Source organism: Pimephales promelas, chromosome 18, assembly GCF_988280905.1.
Source record: "Pimephales promelas chromosome 18, fPimPro1.hap1.1, whole genome shotgun sequence".
Taxonomy (NCBI): Eukaryota; Metazoa; Chordata; class Actinopteri; order Cypriniformes; family Leuciscidae; genus Pimephales; species Pimephales promelas.
Genome location: NC_142786.1, coordinates 31,494,147 through 31,512,339, shown reverse-complemented (window position 1 = coordinate 31,512,339; position 18,193 = coordinate 31,494,147). Strand labels below are relative to the sequence as shown.

At 35.1% G+C, this 18,193-nt stretch overlaps 1 protein-coding gene across 2 annotated transcripts in view; it reads right to left on the bottom strand.

Annotated features, from left to right (window-relative positions):
* slc66a2 (solute carrier family 66 member 2) overlaps positions 1-16,880 on the bottom strand; it is a 36,653-nt gene extending 19,773 nt beyond the window's left edge. The window contains exons 1-3 of one of the 2 annotated variants that reach the window (XM_039681102.2): positions 16,278-16,880; positions 15,363-15,496; positions 12,976-13,026 (exon numbers count right to left, since the gene is read on the bottom strand). In XM_039681102.2, coding sequence (XP_039537036.1) covers positions 12,976-13,026; positions 15,363-15,496; positions 16,278-16,480 — 388 coding nt within the window. In that variant the 5' untranslated portion in view covers positions 16,481-16,880. The remainder of the gene's footprint in view (positions 1-12,975; positions 13,027-15,362; positions 15,497-16,277) is intronic. The other variant, XM_039681105.2, reaches the window with a different exon arrangement.
* Between the last annotated feature and the right edge of the window lie 1,313 nt (positions 16,881-18,193).

Here is an 18,193-nt window from a genome sequence, read left to right as displayed (position 1 = left end):
CTAATGTAGATCATTTCATTAACTTTGAGCAATTTAAACTACAATTGCTGCGTTAATTGATTTTTTTTAAGTTAAGTTATTTGTTTTGATACACACACGTGTTGGAAGCGTTTAGAGAAGGCATAACTGAGTATGTGCTTTGCATTGAGTGTGAGGTCAGCCGTATTACACTAATGAACGTGGCCGATGTGGGACTCTCAGTGAGCCGGTGGTGTCATCACAAACCCACACAGAGAACAGCGTGACTGTCGAGCACAGACAGCGCATCGTGATGCCAGAGATTTTCAAATGAGTAACTTTACCACTCTCTGTCATGACTTATTATCTTAACCGCACTTCACAAGCAATTCTGGAAAATCAACTCGACATTAATTCCCAAAATGCAACACCGGAAAACAGTTTGAATATTTGATGCGGAGACAATGATAAATGGATAATGCAAGAGAAAGTGAGGTCAATGCTTTCCCAGTCTAAACTGTGCATTATCGTAAACAAAAAAGCAAACGTGATCTCCATAATGAGACATTCAATATTGAAAAGGATTTATAAAGCATCTCTTTTCTCTCTTCTTTGAGAAAAATTATGTCTGTCCGGACTCGGAGAGAGAAATATTGCAAATGTTTAATCATGTTAAAAGACTTGGAGCTAATGGTCAGCCAGACCAGTTTTATAATATCTGGAAACCCTATATAAATAATCTCAGGGTTGAGTTGTCAACTATTCTGGAGAAAGGTTTCCCCACACAAATGCCTTTTGAGTGAGTACTTATTCTGTCTGAGATTGTTTGTACCTTTATTTATTTTTTAACTTTAAAGTGGCCTATGTTGAATGTGATTGGTGTCATTTATGCCTTTTTTTTCATGGTTGTAATCCGTGTAGTGTTTTGTTATAATTTGGAAAATGTTCAATAAATATACTTATAAAATTTTTTAAAAAAGACTTAGAGCTAATGTCCAGGTCATACTTCACCCTAAAATTAAAATAAATAAGCAGTTATATTGTAATATTTTCTTCTTCTTTTTTTTTTTCGCACTGTGATTTTTTTTAACAATTACAGTTCTCATTTTTGTATGGTTTCCTTTATTCTCAATGATGCTACTCATTAAAATGACTGATAAAATTATTTGATAATAAATTCAGAAAAAGGCAGTTTAACAAATACTACCATAATGAATCTTAATAAATATTTCTTTTTTTTTTAGTGCTTAATTTTCATGAGAATTCTGTCAGCATTTTTTTTTTAAAGATTCAAATATGTTCTTGACAGGTTTCATGAGATTAACCTGCCAAGGTCTAAGATGGATCTGCGATTAAACCAGCCGTTATCCGAGTCGTGAAATGTTATCGCGCTGGCAAACTCAGTTTGACAACACAAAAGACGTTGATTTGGGCCTGGCAGACCGTTATCTTCTAACTAACACACCATCAGAGGAGAACGATAGCCAGTTTATGACATTTCAAACAGATTTATTGAAGTATTGATAATTAACGACACTGACATTTGAGATGACATTTTAAAATCAGATCAATTAATGTGCTTTTGTCTGCGGCCTGACAGAGAAGACAGGTGCAGGGAGTGTCTGCGTGTGAGAGAACATTATTTAGCTCGACAGAAATATTATGAAAAAATCTCTTGTGCAATATTTAATTGAATGACTGATCAAGTTTCAATGCAGTGTGTCAACATAACACATCTTCAGCTTTCAATATAGTTAAATATCTTTATATTATATCAATATAATACCAAAATTGATACTCAGTTAACATTTTTTTCCCCTCAAAGCATACACTGAAAAAAATAATATGCTTTATCTAATCAATAAAATTGTGGCAACATATTACAAGCAATATTATTAATTAAATTGTACAAATTAGAATATTAATTTGATTAACTATTACTCAATTCTAATTTGTTCAATTTAATAAATAATATTGCTTGTAATCTGTTGCCACAATTTTATTGATTAGATAAAGCATATTCATTTTTAGGATTTTTCAAGTTATTACTTTTGATGACAAATATATTTTGCTCTTGAATAACATGCACTGATAAAAAGTGCACAATAAGATCAGGCCAGCCGATCTCACCTGAAAATGTAAGTATGTTAATGAGGTGCCGATTTTGTATGAATTTGTATTTGAATCCTCAGAAACGTACGATTATTAAGCATGAAGATCCACCCCAAACCTTCCCCATAAACATCCCCATCACTGGGCGTAACAGATGTACAAAACCGTATTTGTTCATGCGAATTAGCCAACAATTCGACAAAACATAATTTAATAACATGACTTAAAGGGATACTCCACTTTTTTTGGAAATAGGCTCATTTTACAACTCCCCCAGAGTTAAACTGTTGAGTTTTACCATTTTTGAATCCATTCAGCCGATCTCCGGTTAAATAGGAAAAATAGCGAAACACTTTGGTAATTTTTTTTGGGGAGAAATGCTAATGGTCTTGTGCACTTCAATGATGTATGCTAAGCTACGCTAAAAGTGGTACCGCCAGAACTAAAGATCGGCTGAATGGATTCAAAAACGGTAAAACTCAACAGTTGAAGTTGGGAGTTGTAAAATGTATTTCCAAAAAAAGTGGAGTATCCCCTTTAAAAAAACATCCTTAGTTGCAGCAGTATTTGCAATATTGTGCATCAACGTTATTATTGATTGTTGCGTTACATCTCATCTCTGTAAGGAGCATTGACACCCTTGAGGAAAACCTGATGTAAGAATCACACAATCTCACGCTGACCATTTCACACTGTCTTTTCACAGGAAGCGGCAACTCTTTTGAAAGAAAAGCCTTTGGCAGGATATTTATAGACTTCCTTCAAAATGTGCCAAGCGCTCTGTGTCTGTATCACGTCTGTCATGGCATACCTTCTCCAGTCTCATGCCCTAATATAAAGGAAACAGACATCACATCACTGTCTCTCACCCATCAGCGGGCAATGGCATACAGTACTTGGGCCTGGAAATAGCTTTCGGTGTGTCAGGCACACAGATAACAGGAGTAAACACCTACACCTGGGCTTAGATGCAAAAGGACGTCCATGATACTACCGACATGACACCAGCACTGTGCCAGACGCCTATCAGCAGGTTTGAGATGGCCAGTGCTGAACTCATCCCACTTCCGAGATATTCGACAAGACGAAACAATGTTGAAGTTAAATAGAAACTTGATTTTATAGAAGTGACTAGATCAAAGTGGTGGAAAGTAAATACAGATGGGATCTATTTTGAATTCGTGTTGTCTTATTAACAAAAGTTTTTTTGGGTTTTACAAATGAAGAGTTCAGATGCAAAAGCCTCTAAGTGCCATTTGAAATTTTCTTCTAGAATGATAATTTTGATCAAGCTTGTATATTTAAGTTCAGTAATTTCACTTAAATGGCAATTAATCGGTAATCTTCATTGCAATTAAAGTGAAATTACTGAACTTAAATATACAAGCTTGATCAAAATTATCATTGTAGAAGAAAATTTCAAATGGCACTTAGAGGCTTTTGCATCTGAACTCTTCAAATATCCTGAACAATTGTTTTATAAATATTTTTACATTTTTAGTGCGTCGAACCACATGGTAGGGCTGTCAAACGATTAATCACATCCAAAATAAAAGTTTGTGTTTACATAATGTGAAAATACATATGTGGGTGCACTGTGTATAACTATTTTGTATATATATATATATATATATATATATAAATACACACACATGCATGTATATTTAAGAAAAAATATTATTTTTATATATAAAATAATGATATATAATATAAATTATATATATATATATATATATTAATCTATATAAATGAAAATATTTTTTTAAATATATACAAGCATGTGTGTGTATTTATATATATAAAATAAGTATACACAGTGCACCCACATATTTTCACATTATGTAAAGACAAACTTTTATTTTGGATGCGATTAATCGCGATTAATCGTTTGACAGCCCTACCACATGGCATTTTACAATCGAACAACATGACGTTTTACAACGTGAACTAACATCAGAATTTTTACAATTATCCTGAATTACCATTTGATAATTATTACATTTTTACAGCCAAACATGACATTTTATAACTTGAACTAACTTTGAAACTAATATGAGATTTAGCGTAATTATCCTGAATTGCCATTTTATAATTATGATTACATTTTTAGTCGACCCACATAACATTTCTTAAACTTACAATCTTAAATCATTTTTCCTAAATTAACATTAGTTTTTTTTACAAACTTTATGCATTTATAAATATTGTCATGTTTTTGAGGAGTCGAACCACAAGACATTTTAAAACGAACTTACTTTCCCCAAACTATTTTCAGATTTTTTTAAAATATCATGAATTACCATTTACAACTATCATTACTTTTAGAGTCAAACCACAACATTTTACACATGACCTTTATGATTTTAACTAATATTCGATTTTTTTTTAAACTAATTTCTTGTTTTACAAATATCATTAAGTTTTTGGGGAGTCAAACCACATGACATTTTATAATCTTAAATAATTTTCCCAAAACTAATATCAGTATTAGTACAAATATCATGAATTTACTTATTACTTATTTACTTGTTTTCGTGGAGTCATTCGATTACATTTTACGATGTACGAACATGTCACACCATAAACTTATTTCTTTTCTCTTTTTTTTACCATTACAAATATAATGTATTACTATTAATTTTGGGGGAGTTAAACCACGCGCCATTTTATAACCAAAGCTCATGACATTTGACAACATTAACTAACTTTGCCTTGTCATAAAAAGGTCAAATTATCTGACATTTTAAGACTTATTGACCTTAACACGCAGTCAAGAGGGTCTGCAGGAGTCCTTTCTATGACATCATTTCCTGTGTTATGTTCCTTTTTCTTCATCATAGAAGAGGTGCATTTATGTGACTGGATGCATGAATTGTATTATGCATTTTTAAAGCAACAGATCGAGAAAACAAAATTGAGTGTCATTGCCAGTTGTAGCTATAATACTGTAAATAACTAAATTCTCTGAATAGAATGAAAATCGCACACACACATATATATAGAGAATGTGTGTGTGCGCACACTGGGCTCAGGTAAAGGGCTCTTTAACGCTGTAGGCTATGCGTGTGGAGAGGGCTGGATCAAAGCGGCAGTTGTGCGTGCCACAGTGTATCGTGCCTTTTGAGCGTTATGCCACTGCATTACCCCGCTGTGCGTGTGCATATCGCTTCTGCCAGCGGGGCAGTGTGTGGGAATAGACTGCCACGGTTTTTAAAACAGCAACCCCACCAAGCTGAAGCTCGTCCTCTATTTCATCTCACCCCCACAGTCCTACGTGCACAACGACAACTGCAAAACACAGATACTATACAGCAAACATATAGGAGAATGCTGGAAATATGCTGTGAAATTTCTGCCACACTTTTAATGCATATTGGGCAAGATTTAAAGGAACTAAGCACCAATATATCTGTCAAGACATGGGTATAGAGTTGTTAAGAAACTGTTATGTGGTTTCTAAGGAGTTCTTAGCGGTTTCAAGCATGTTGCTATGCTATTATCTGTAGTTGCCCACCTACAAGTCTCTATGATATTCTGATTTCTAAACATATAGCTCAGTTTATGGGATTTTAAACTCAAGTTTAGAAGCACAGATTTCTTGCTAAGTTTGTTGAATATATGGTACAGCACACCTCTTCTCAACAAGTAACGTGATTTGATCTATTATTCATCTTGACAGCACAAATGGGGTGAAAATTGCATGCGAAGTTTAATACTTGTTCAAATGCCTAACTCTAGGAATGAGCAATATTGATGTTTTCTTAGTAAACACCACAGTGCCTTTCAAAAGTTTGAAGGCAAACTTTTTTTTCTGTGAAAGAAATCAATACTTTGATTCAGAAAGGACACATTTGTGTTTTCCAAAAAAAAAAAAAAATTGAAGCAGCAATAAGGATATAAGTAATGTTTTTTGAGCAGAGCCAGACCGATATTATCGGCCGATATTAGGCATTTTCCAAAATATCGGTATCGCCAGTTATAATGGCCGATAAATTAATATTTCAAAAATAAAATAAAAACGGACGAAACACGCTTGAACAGAGTCGGCGCCAGAGCAGATCTACTGGAGGGGCATTGGGTCATCAGCGGGGGGGCACTGCCGTTTAAGAAATATTTTGACGCAAAAAAACAAACAAACAAAAATTAAACACCTTTTATTATTATAATTATTATTTATAATTATTATTTGCGAATTTCCCCACCACTTTTTGCCAGGGTCGATGTTGTCCCGGCACTTTTATACATCTCGATCTCGCGGCACGGATGTACCAATACAAATAAATAAAACATATCCGGTTACCTAGCAGAGCATTCATTTGTTAAATAAGAGGCGATATAGCACGCTGAAATGTGTTGTTTTTTAAATCAAGTGATCAAAGTGCTCGGTGACTCGATCTGTGGTGCTGAAGTGTTCTCTTGTGGCTCGCGCTGCCACAATAAACATCTTCACACGGACGCGCGCTTGATCTGTTGCGGCGAAATCTCTATTCGTACCGGTGAAATCCAAAGTGAAATGCACTCAAACATGTCCCTGCTTGACAACCACTGATAAACATAATCGGTTTTAATGATGGGGGGAAAAAAAATAATTATGCGAGTGTGGGTTAGAACCCAAAATCTCTCTGGGGGGAAAAAAAATAATTATGCGAGTGTGGGTTAGAACCCAAAATCTCTTGCACGCCAGTCTAAGGTTTAACCACTGGACCACTACAGCACTTACAAAGAAAAGTCGGATTGGATGTATCTATTTCTTCATGTGAAAATTCTTGGCACCAACACATATTAGATCCACTTAGACAACAAATTAAACACAATGTACTATTTAAATAGATTGCTGAACATTTGGTATTGTATAGCCTACATCTGATTTATGATTTAGAAACTGTGGTAGGAGGGGCATCAATGAGCGCTAGGGGGGGCACGGCCCTCGAATGCCCCACCATAGCGCCGACCCTGCGCTTGAACCATGTCATGAGTGTTGGAGTTGAATAGTTAGTCCACTAGAGGGCGCTCTACACCGTTCCTGTTGGCAACACTCGTGTATAACGCGCCACACATCCTGCAATCTGCTGATCCAGGTTCCAGGTTGCTTATAAGGCAATGAAGGGACTAATTATTATTTTATTTATCAGAACTTTAATATATTTTAATGTTCATCTGTTCTGTTGTGACAATAAAAGAAACAAGTTATTTTTTAAAATGCATTATCATATTATTTTAGTTAAAACTCACAAATAACTAATGTTAGGGAAATCTGTTAATGTTTTGTTGCGCGTTTCTGAAATAAAATAAAAATAAATATCGGCCGATATATCGGATTTTAAAACCAACAAATATTCATATCGGTATCGGCCTTCAAAATACTTTATCGGTCGGGCTCTAGCAGCAAATCAACAATTCAATGATTTCTGAAAGAGCATGTGACACTGAAATTGTAATAATATTTCACAATATTACTGTATTTCCTCTATTTTAATAAAAAAATACACCTTTGAGTAGAAACTTCACTCAAAAAACAATAAAAAAAAATCTTTCTAACCTTCAACTTTTGAATGATGATGTAGCATTACATTCATAAGCATTACACACTAAAAATCTTTCTACATGGGTTTCCAAATAGACCAAATAACCTCTTTTCCTCTAAAACCTTAATTTCCTCAGGGTCTGTCCTTTTCATGCTGCCTAGTGCCTCCTATATGAAGTTTCACTCTGTCCATTTATAAATGAATAAAAGAATGGCTTTCAGGCCAGGGGCCGAGAATGATTGACGTACAACAGAGTGGCACTACTATTTGTCCATTGCTTCTTTCCGCACAGCTTCAGCCCACATGCCAAGAGACATCTGTCAGTCCCAAGCTTTTAATAAGTGTATAGAAACGATGTGTCAAAGAGGCCTTTGGATGCTGAAATGAATGACAGTTCTGGATCTGAAGGGTTTGCTGGTCTTCATCCAAATCCACAGAATCTGTTCAATCGCTCCTCTATCTATTATAAACTGCTGCTCATGTCGACTGACTGTAGCTAACGGCAGTCACCATCAAACGCTGGATTAAGATGTTATCGGGCTTGTATACGCCGGACTGAATTCACTCACCAGAACAGGAAACAAGCAATTTGTCTTGCTGTAACAGCATTTACAGTTTGATACTGTTTGTATTGTGAATGTTTTGGTTATTTGTCAGCATTTATAATACAAAATTAGGGACCTCCTGGACCGATCTCAAGCATTTTTTAACAATGAATAGTTGAAATAAAGTCACTATTTTTGTTTGTTTTTTGCACACAAAAAGTGTTCGTCATTTGATAAAGTTAAGATTGAGCCACTGAAGTCACTTATTAGTATTTTAACGATGTCTTTAATAACTTTTCGAGGCTGGCAAGTTTCAATCCCTCAAGAAGCCTATGGACTAGTATACAGGAGTGATCTTAATATCTTAAATATCTTAATTTGTGTTCCGAAGATGAACGGGGTTGGAACAACATTTTTCATTTTTCAGAATTTTCATTTTTTGGTGAACTAACTAGAGCCCGACCGATACAAATATTTTTTGGTTTTAAAATCCGATATATCGGCCGATATTTTTTATTTTTTTAATTTCAGAAACGTGTAACAAAACATTAACAGATTTCCCTAACATTAGTTATTTGTAGTTATTTATGAGTTTTAACTAAAATAATATAATGCATTTTTGTTTCTTTAATTGTCACAACAGAACAGACTGATGATAGTGGCATTAGCTAACTTTGTGGTTAGCTAGTCTATGATGAGCCATAATTTAGCAATTTAGCAATATTTTCAATATAACAGGCCAAGGAGAGATGATACGTCTCATTTCTATAACTGTCACGTGCTATTAAAGAAATACTTCAGTCACATTGTCAAAAGTTAAAAGGACAGTCAGTCGACTACACTGTAACAACGTAACGTTACTATTACTAGCTAATTCCGCTTCACTCTCGGCTTATTTAACAGCAGCAAAACTGGACATGATAGTCACACATTTTATCATGCTTATTTGAGTTATGTTATTTTAATTGTTATTCAAGCAATGTATGTATCGTGACCAACTCAACGAGTGTTGCCAACAGGAATGGTGTAGAGTGCCCTCTGGTGGACAAACTATACAACTCCAACACTCATGACATGGTTCAAGCGTGTTTCGTCCGTTTTTATTTTATTTTTGAAATATTCATTTATCGGCCATTACAACTGCAGATACCGATAGTTTGGAAAATGCCTAATATCGGCCGATAATATCGGTCTGGCTTTAGAACTAACCCTTTAACGTTTCCATAATTTAGCACAACTTTAGTCTAAACTTTGTTATAATAAGTCCCTTCAGAGGAGACTACGGTGGATTAGTGTATTAAAAAAAATTCTCACCAAAATTGTACAGTCAGCAAACTTGGGTCAATTTACTGTTTACAGTAGCACAGACTGAGCAGTTTTGGGAAGTTTAAGAGATTCATATTTATTTGAAAGACCCCATTCTCCGATAGGAGTGATTGGACGCTAATTGAGGCGGCTGCGGTGTCCTGTAGGGATAATGTAGCGGAGCCGAGATTGTGTGTGGGAGGGCCGCTCATTTACCTCCATTACTGCACAAGCACAAGGACCCCAGCCGTCTGCCCTACATGAAAAACATTAGGAAATCTCTGCCAGAGCCTGGACTGAATTACAGGCAATACAGCCATCAGCAGTTAACAACAACCACCTGCTTCAGGCTTCAACCACATGACAAATACGGACGGATCAATGGAGATCTGAACACATTGAGTGCTCAGATGTCATTCAAGAGCACTATTTGTACTGCCCTCAACAAGGAAACTGCTCATTCCAGCTTAACCTTTGACCTTTGGATGGATTAGAGCACACCTCCATTATTCAGATCCATTTAATCAATGAGCCTGTGAGCAAAGCAGCAATTAGCAAACACCTCTCAGCCTCTCTGTTGAACACACTTCTAATGAGGTGTGTGAGGGGCCGCTGGGCGTTTCTGATCAATGGAGCGAGCCATGAGAGAGAAAACAAATCTACTTAAGAAATAACCCTTTCTTGTAAAAGTGTAATAACAGTTCAGGCCAACAAGTTTGAACGGAAAACAGCAAAAATAGCCAAATTTGTTGCTGCTCATTTTCACTTGCGAATCTTAGAGAGATGGTCATACTCTATTCAAGTATGGGAATTTGAGGTTAAATGACTGGACATAAAACTGGACTGTCGACCCTCACAGATGCTCAGAGAGAGGAGACAACAATAACAGCTGGCTGACCATCACAGGAACTGAACTTGAAACAAGTGCATCTTTAATAATAACACCTGACATCTGCCACCTGTTACAGTCAATAACAAGATTCATTATTCTGCAACCTTTTAAAAATGATGGACATATGGAGGCCATACTTAAAGTAGAAAATAATCTAAGCGCATATGTGCAGGAAGTCAGCAGATATGGAAGTTTAAGCAAAAGAGTTCATCAATCAGCAGATCTCAGGTGTAAACCACTAGCGCCACCTGCTGTTCATGTGGAAAAACGGAAACCAAGTGTGCTTTGAGTATGCTTTCAGTGAAAACATGCCTGTTGGTTAACCGTCATGTGACATTGCAGTTGTTATCAGCTCAGCACCCAAAGCCATGGGACAATCTTCTGAGACTTAAAGGAGTAGTTCACTTTTAAAAAACTTTTGCTGATAATTTTCTCGCCCCATGTCATCTGAGATGTCCATGTCTTTCTTTCTTCAGTCGAAAAGAAATTAAGGTTTTTGATGAAAACATTCCAGGATTTTTCTCCATATAATGGACTTCAATGGGAACCAAACGGTTCAAGGTCCAAATGAGAGTTTCAGTGCAGCTTCAAAGGGCTTTAACCTGTTAACTGTCACCCCCCCTTTTTTGAATAGACATGAAAATGCACATTTCGAACTTAAATGGTTGTAATTAAGGAATGCTTTGGAATATAGACATATGATTGGTCTTGTTTTAAAGAAGACATTTGGCAGATTTTTGTAGAAGTGAAATAAATTAAGAAAGTGAAACAGAAAAAAAGTTATAGAAGTTTGAGTTTATGGAAATGTACAATGTAAAAATATTAATTATTCATATTTTACATAAAATATATATTTTCAAAACCTGGGCTACTCTAAAATGGCAGAAAGATCAAAGCCAAAAATCTGAACAAGTTGTGTTTCAAATTTTAGGTTGATATCTCAAAAAATGAGCTTTCAGTAAGATTTTGTTTGAGCGCAGTACCAAACTTTTTCACTAGGGCACAATCAGACTCCATTACTGCCCATATAAGGGCGCCTGCATTTCCATTTGTGTTTTGAGTGATATGAACCATTATTTTCACAATTTTCATACAATTTCTGAAGTAGAGATCCTATTCAGAAGTAGCATGGGAAGTTTGGCAGATTTTGATATGAATTGAACCTCTAAGAAACACATACAAAGAACATGCATGTAAGTCATAGCTAGCTGCCACGTCACAAATGGTGAATTTATTATTTTTTTCTTGATATTTCAAACTTTTCAGACCTTTTTTTTCCAAAATAATTGAATGGATTCTATCTTTTGAACTTTTGGCATGAAAACAAACTGAGGTATCTACAATTTTTTCATGATTTTTCATGTTTACTGCTATTTTAAAATAAAGGTCTGAACACGCCTTATGAGTATGAAAAATTCTTGTTTTATATTGATAAATTATGGCTCCTCTGTAATATATTTTGAAAATCAGTCACCAAATATGGAAACTAGAGATTGTAAGCTTTCAAATGATATATAGTTTGTCAATATTATTTAAGGTATTTACTAAGATATTATTGTTTTAAAAATATAGTGGCAAACGTCCCACCTGTGGGACGGTGACAGTTAAGTGGTTAAACGATTCCAGATGATGAATAAGGGTCTTATTAAGTGAAATGATCTCTCAATTAATAAATAAATAACGAAGTTTAAGTTTTATAAGCTCAAATGGTCGCCTTGCTCTGTTCTGTGATGTGCATAAGTGACTTTCCTATTTGAACTCATTCATCAAAATGAACAAATCTTTTCCTGAGTCAACTCGTTCATTTTGTTCGTTGAATGAACCAAATGACATGAAAAATGATTCGTTCATTTTGATAAACGAGTTCGAACAGGAGAGTCACGAACACGCATCACAGAATAGAGCAAGGCGACCATTTGAGCCTATAAAAAGTTTTAGAGACCCTTATTCATTGTCTGGAATCATTTAAAGCCCTTTGAACAGTTTGCAGTTTGCACTGAAACTGTCTTTTGGACCTTGAACCGTTTGGTTCCCATTGAAGTCCATTATATGGAGAAAAATCCTGGAATGTTTTCATCAAAAACCTTAATTTCTTTTCGACTGAAGAAAGAATGACATGGACATCTTGGATGACATGGGGGCAGCAATTTTTTTTTTTAAGTGAACAACTCCTTTAAAGGGTTAAGTCAAAATTCCACCAATTAGAATACAGCAGTATAAAATATGATTGAATAACTGATTTTGCAACAGGATAAACAAGCTGTTAGAATCATGTAAAACTAAATTATTATAAGGTCTTCTAGACAGGATAGTTCATGCAAGCCATACAAAAGCTAATATCAATTGAAAAGCAGTTCATGATCGTCAATCTGCATGCCATACTAAAATTTTAGCATCCAAAACAACAAAAACATGCAAAACTGCCTCTATCACTAAACATGCGTTTGTAATTCATTGTTATGACTCACATGTGTGTTTCAGGTACATGCGAGTGAAACATTAGGGTTAATAGACAGTTGTGAATTAATGACAGGATTAGATGAGTATTCTGGGAGGAAATGACTGTGGTGGATGATGGGAACAAAAATCTATATATAATAAAAACTGGTGTTTTGTGGGGAAACACATCAGTACATACCCAGAAACAGCCTCTTAGGAACTTTGATATCTTCGTCCTTACTGTCTGTTGCTTCAGACAAATAAGACAAATAAACAAAAAATAAGAACATGGGAGAGCAGGGGGGAAAAAGAGATTGCATCGCTCCATTTTCATGGAGACACTGAAAGCCCTGAAGAGAAGGAACTCATGAAAACATGTCCGAGTCATATCCCACCCTAAAATCAAACGTTAAGATGCTAAATTTTGCATTAAGTAAACAAAGCATATTTTTAGAATCACTATTATACTTGGCATTGTGCATTAAAGGGATAGTTCAGCCGAAAATGAAAATGTTGTCATCATTTACTCACCCTCATGGTGTTTCCAAACCCGTATGAGTTTCTTTCTTCAGTTGAACACAAAGGAAGATATTTAAAAGAAACTGATGGATCCCATTGATTTCCATAAGAGGGAAGTCAATGGGTGCCGTCAACTATTTAGTTAAAAAACATTCTTTAAAATATCTTATTTTGTGTTCAACATACGGGTTTGGGACAACATTAGGGTGAAAAATGTTTGGGTGAAGCATATATTTTCCCAACACGTTCTCATTATGGGTTTGACCGCATAGGACTAGCTAATTAAATAAACATGATTTAAATAATGATAATAAATCACATTACAGTAATGGTAAAAAAACAAAACCCTTTTAATTTTAGCAAAATATTATGTCACTTTGGGTTGAAACTGACTGGTACACTACACTATTTGGGTCATAAATTTTGGAATCATTAGATAAAAGCCTTAAAACAAATATTATGCTCATGAAGGGTGCATTTATTTAAACAAAAATATAGTGAAAACTGTAATATTGTGAAAAATATTATTACAATTTAAATACTAATTTTCTTTTTTAGCATATCATGCATGCAGGTAATTTATTCCTGTGATGGTAAAGCTGAAATTTCAGCATCGTTTCTCCAGTCTTCAGTGTCACATGATCCTTCAGAAATCATTCTAATATTCTGATTTGCTGCTCAAGAACCATTTTGTATTATTATGATAGTTGAAAACAGTTTTGCTGCTACTTTCACTTCCACTCAAAAGTTTGGGGTATCATTGATGTTTCTTGAGCTGCCAATTTCGAATGATTTCTGAAGGATCACGTGACACTGATGACTCCTGAAAATTCAGCTTTGCCATCACAGTACAGTAACAATAAATAAATTAACATTGAAACAAGTTATTTTAGATTGTAATTTTTCACAATATTAATGTACATCAAATAAATCGCATGTAAGAAACATCTTTCAGAAACACTGGTAGCGTAGCGCATGTTCTTGACATAAATAATGAAATATAATATTATGATTCAAATAATTATGCAGAAGTGACAACGTCAGCGGTGTAAGCTAACTCTGAGATGTTGTGTCAGTCTTAAGACAACAGACAGAGTACGCAAGCAGTACTACGTCATACCAAAAGATAAGAAAACTGTTTAAACAGGATGTCTCAAGTGAGAGACTATTGGTTTAAGGCTTCATCAAATTTGTCCAAGGAGCGTTTCTAAAGCCAGAATATGTCTGTACATTTATGCACCGTGTGTTGTTCTCTCATAGTTATTGGTTATGATTGAATACTATCATACTCCACCAATAACTTCAGCAGTATGTAAAATGCATTTTCTGTATGCCCAGAATCACTCAATGAAACATTTATGAAGTAAAAGAATCATCATGCCACCAGTTCCGGTTCCACAGAGAGGGCTTAGATTAAACCAGGATTAAGCCTTAGTTCAATATTAGGGCATTTAAATAGCTTTTATAAACGTGCCTTTGAAAAAAAAAAATCATTATTGGTGTTCATCTTGAGATAAAACAATGGCACTGTCTTAAGATTGTCAGTGCAACCTGCTCAGATAAACCAGCTCAAACATGCATTTCAGTCTGGGACTAGGTTTAAGCATTGCCAGTGAAATCAAGGGTTAATTTATAGTGCATCACATACTAATCTTAAAAAATTTGTATGCAGTATACAGTACATTCGCAAACATAAAGTTCAGTGTTTTGGCTCATTTGAGAACAAGAACACAACTCAAGTATAAATAAACCCGAGACTGATGTTCACTAAGCAGTGAGCAGGTCAAAGTTCATCCACTTCAAAGGCCCTCCTTGTATGATAATCTCGTGAAACTGTTCAAACAGACAGACCCTGACCATGTGACTGTATCTACTGTAATTCAATAGCCTGCAAACTCAAGTACCAAACTCAACTGACTAGAAAAAAAAAACATTTAAAGAAAGAAACCATAGATTCATTAATTTGGGAATTAAAAAAAAAAAAAAGTGTTACACAAACGTTATCTTCGACATAATGCTGAAAATAACACTCATTCGGAGGCTGTAAAGAGTCATAAAGATTCCCACCTGTGAACGAGCGGCGTTTGGTGTTGAGTTCAGTGACCATGCGGACGTTGGTGCACAGGTTCAGCATGATTAACATTGTGATGATCATGATTATACTCTGCCAAAGCAGCGGAGTCTCAAAGTAACGTCCAAACCTGGAAAAAAATAAACAAATCACAACACACGTACATATATTGGTCAGAGCTTTTACCTTGCTTCAAGTTGTTACTGATAAATGGATGAGGACTTTTAAAAATCATTGTGGAGATTTTGTTAGGGCAGATTTTATATACTTCTTTATTATTATTATTATTATTATTAGTGCACAAACCAGACAAAATATTTGTGCACCAATAATACATTTAAGTACCTCTCAATATTTAAAGGGTTAGTTCACCCAAAAAATTGAATCCTGTCATTAATTATGTCATTCTAAACCCGTAAATCCCTCATTCGAAATCAAATTAAGATATTTAAAATGAAATCCAAGAGATTTCTGACCCCCCATAGACTGTAATGCAATCACCACTTTCAAGGCCCTTTCAAAAAGGTATTAAAGACAGTTAAAATAGTCCATGTGGACTAAAATAGTCCATCTATCTATGATCCTCATGTTTTTAGCATGTTATATGTTTGGCAACAGTTCTTCAAACCATAACTGATGGACTGTGAAGCTGTGTTGTCAATACAAGGTCTTGATCAAAAAATGATGCGCCTCTTGATGGAAATAAATGTTGTGATGTTATTTATTTCCATCAAAAAGTGAATTTTTTTTTGTGCAAGAGTCAGGCACTCAATAAAGTCAACTCCAGCACAACCCACAGACATTCAATTAATTTAAGATCTGGACGTGCCATTGTCATCCTGAATCCTGGATTATATGTCATGTAGGCTATTTTACACTGTTTTCTCATATAGCTGTCATGCAAAACTCACCTAAATAGTATTCTTAATATGTTGGCAACCAGCAGCACAAGGCAAACATATGTGGAGAATCCTTCAGCATTCTGAGTCCTGCGGATATCCCTGTACTGAGGGATGTATGGCACAACTCCTCCAAATATGATGGCAGCAGATGCGATCCAAGACACCGTTTGATGAACAACATACATGATCTGATCCATAAGCACTTCATCCATTTTTGAGGGACCTATCTATCTGTCCTTTATAGTTAAATCAACTGAATGCAACTACAAGCTCACTAATTTAATGAAACAGAAATAATTACTACTTTGCCCATGTTGTTCACATATTAAAATGCAATTTTACAGTAGCTAAATGTACTTTCATTGTCCCTGTCAACATCCTCTGACTCATTAGAACTAATTCATTCAAGTGCTTCCCTTTTTCCAGGAAAGAAATACTTGCTAAATCGCTGGAAACGGTGAGTCCACATTAGATGGTGTGTATCTTCTGTCTTGTGATCTGTGTAAAGATGAATGGAGGGCTGTAAATCATTTTAATGCCGCTGTGATCCTCTCTGCTACATCTGGCTAATGTTGAAAACAGAACTTCCGTGTTGCGCCACGTCACGACACGCTCATTAATATTCATGAGTCGCACGGTCCAAGTGCCAGTCGGCTTTTTTCTGACGAGAGAATGACAAAAACAATGATTCGGAAACAAATTATTAACCATTAACACCAGCATTTCATCATTTCTAAACGTAAGCAAGGAATTAACCATCTTTCCTGATTTTAAACTGCTTTGGGCTATAAATACTTAACTATGACACAAGATTTGTTTGGAAAAAAGAACTCGAAATCCAAATAAAGTTGCCATGCTTAGCCCCTATCAGCAGTCAGCGTTGTGTAAATCAAAATTGTATTTTTCAAAAGTGGACTAAAATAAAATAAAATGGTTAAATGCGAATTTAAAGGGTTAAATGCGGATATGCCGTCAGTTCACAGTAAGTTTTGAAGCAAAAAAGATGTGCTTGTTGATCTTTGAGGGGTTTAGCTGACTGAGGACGTCCATACAGTTTAATACAGTTTAATCCAAAGACGACACTTGTTTAATCCAAAGAAGACACTTGTCAGGATTTGACTTCGGCCAAAAAAAATAAAATTATGTCATTAATCACTCACCCTCATGTCATTCAAAACCCGTAAGACTTTCGTTCATCTTCGGAACACAAATAAAGATATTTTTGATGAGATCTGAGAGCTTTCTGTCCCTACATTGACCGCAACGTCATTTGCAACTTTTAAGGCACACAAAGTGAAAACATAACATTTTAGATGTTTCTATATCTTGTGAAAATATACCTTATCCTTACCTTATTTTTCACTATGAACTGATCAGAACAGAACTGTTAATTATTATGGTGTACACTCCAATATATTTTTCAATACATTAAATTACTAATTTTTGTCAGAACAAATGTCTGACTGTAGAAGTTCTCGTAGTAGTATTCAATGGGGAATGTCCCCTACTGTAAGTTCATGTTTTTATATGTCTGTGGTTTCATTAGAAAAGCATGTAACCTTAAATATTGGTTTGCACATTCAAACGTTTTCTCGTCATGAATGCGGAATGCAAGCTAATGCATTATGGGTTATGATTCAATGTCAAGGTCTCCATTGAATACTTCATACTTTTTACTTATGAGTATAAAAAACCCCAAAATCACAATTTGCCATTGAAGCAAAATTTGATGATCAGTAAGGAACTGGTGCGCATGTGCCAAATGTCCATCCTGAGCTTTAAAAAATTGTATGTTGAGTCAACGTAACTCAGTTAAGGTAAAACAGCATGCCCTTGATTTATGTTACATACAACTGATTGAAATGTTACAACATTGAACATATCATTTGTAGAATCAGGTATACAATACCTCCTTGACGCAACAA